The 1106-nt window shown below is 61.8% G+C and overlaps 1 protein-coding gene across 1 annotated transcript in view; it reads right to left on the bottom strand.

Annotated features, from left to right (window-relative positions):
* Positions 1 to 312: 312 nt before the first annotated feature.
* The window catches only part of musk (muscle, skeletal, receptor tyrosine kinase), a 32400-nt gene continuing 31606 nt past the window's right edge, over positions 313 to 1106 (bottom strand). Inside the window, exon 17 of the mRNA XM_031578112.1 lies at positions 313 to 1057. Within this exon, the coding sequence (XP_031433972.1) occupies positions 345 to 1057 (713 nt within the window). The 3' untranslated portion in view covers positions 313 to 344. The remainder of the gene's footprint in view (positions 1058 to 1106) is intronic.

The following is a 1106-nucleotide window of genomic DNA, read 5'->3' as shown; positions in this document are numbered from 1 at the left end:
GCCCAATGGTGCCAGGCAGGAGGAGGACAACTGTGGAAGTCTGTGGTCGTCTGGGACAGCGTATCAGTTCCCCTGTTACTCCATCAATCAATCAATCAATTCAATCTTATATAGCGCTTCTCTAAATACCCGAAGTCGCTTTACAGAGTCCAGAGTCCAGTAGTCATTCATACACAGTCATACCGGTGGTAAGCTACATCAGTAGCCATAGCTGCCCTGGGGCAGACTGACACTCCAGTAGTTTTAACGCTTCTTAGGGCAAAAAAATGCCTGTCCTTCCCCCCCCCCCCCCCCCCCCCCCCCTTTCTCCGTGTGCCCCCCTTACCCCCTGGGGGGGTCCCTCATCAGGGCTCCTCCTCCTCCTCTGGCTGGGCCACGGTCTCGTGCATGCGTTCCAGGATGCGGTGGATGCTGGGGAAGCTGGGCCGGTCGGTGGGGTGCGTGCTCCAGCACAGGCGCATCAGGTTGTACAGCTCGGCGGGGCAGTCGTCGCCGGGCCGCGCCAAGATGTTGCCGTCGCGCACGTAGTAGATGACCTCCTCGTGCGCCATGCCGTAGTACGGCTGCATGCCGTGCGAGAAGATCTCCCACAGCACCACGCCGTACGCCCACACGTCCGACTCGCTGGTGTAGCGGTTGTAGAAGATGGACTCGGGCGGCATCCAGCGGATGGGGATGGCGTCGTTCTCGTTGGCCTTGTAGTAGTCCGCCGAGTAGATGTTCCGCGACAGGCCGAAGTCGGCGATCTTCACCTCCATGCCCTCGCCCACCAGGCAGTTGCGCGTGGCCAGGTCGCGGTGCACGAACTTGCGCTCCGAGAGGTAGGCCATGCCGGCCGCCACCTGCTCGGAGATGTAGAGCTGGTCCAGACAGCTCAGCGGGCACGCGTCCGTCTCCGTCGTCTCCGAGGACAGGCTCCGGGCCGCCAGGCTGGGCTGGCTCAGGCTCTGGTTCTGGTGCTGCTGACCCGGGGCCTGGCGCCGTAGGTACTCGTTCAGATCCCCGTGGGCCATGTACTCGAACATCAGACACATGGGCTTGCCCACGGCACACACACCTGCAGGGATGGACAACACACACACACACATCAGACACATAGGCTTGCC

Source organism: Clupea harengus, chromosome 12 (assembly GCF_900700415.2).
Source record: "Clupea harengus chromosome 12, Ch_v2.0.2, whole genome shotgun sequence".
Classification (NCBI taxonomy): Eukaryota; Metazoa; Chordata; class Actinopteri; order Clupeiformes; family Clupeidae; genus Clupea; species Clupea harengus.
Note: the sequence above shows the minus strand (reverse complement) of the source record. Positions and strands in the feature narration are given on the sequence as shown.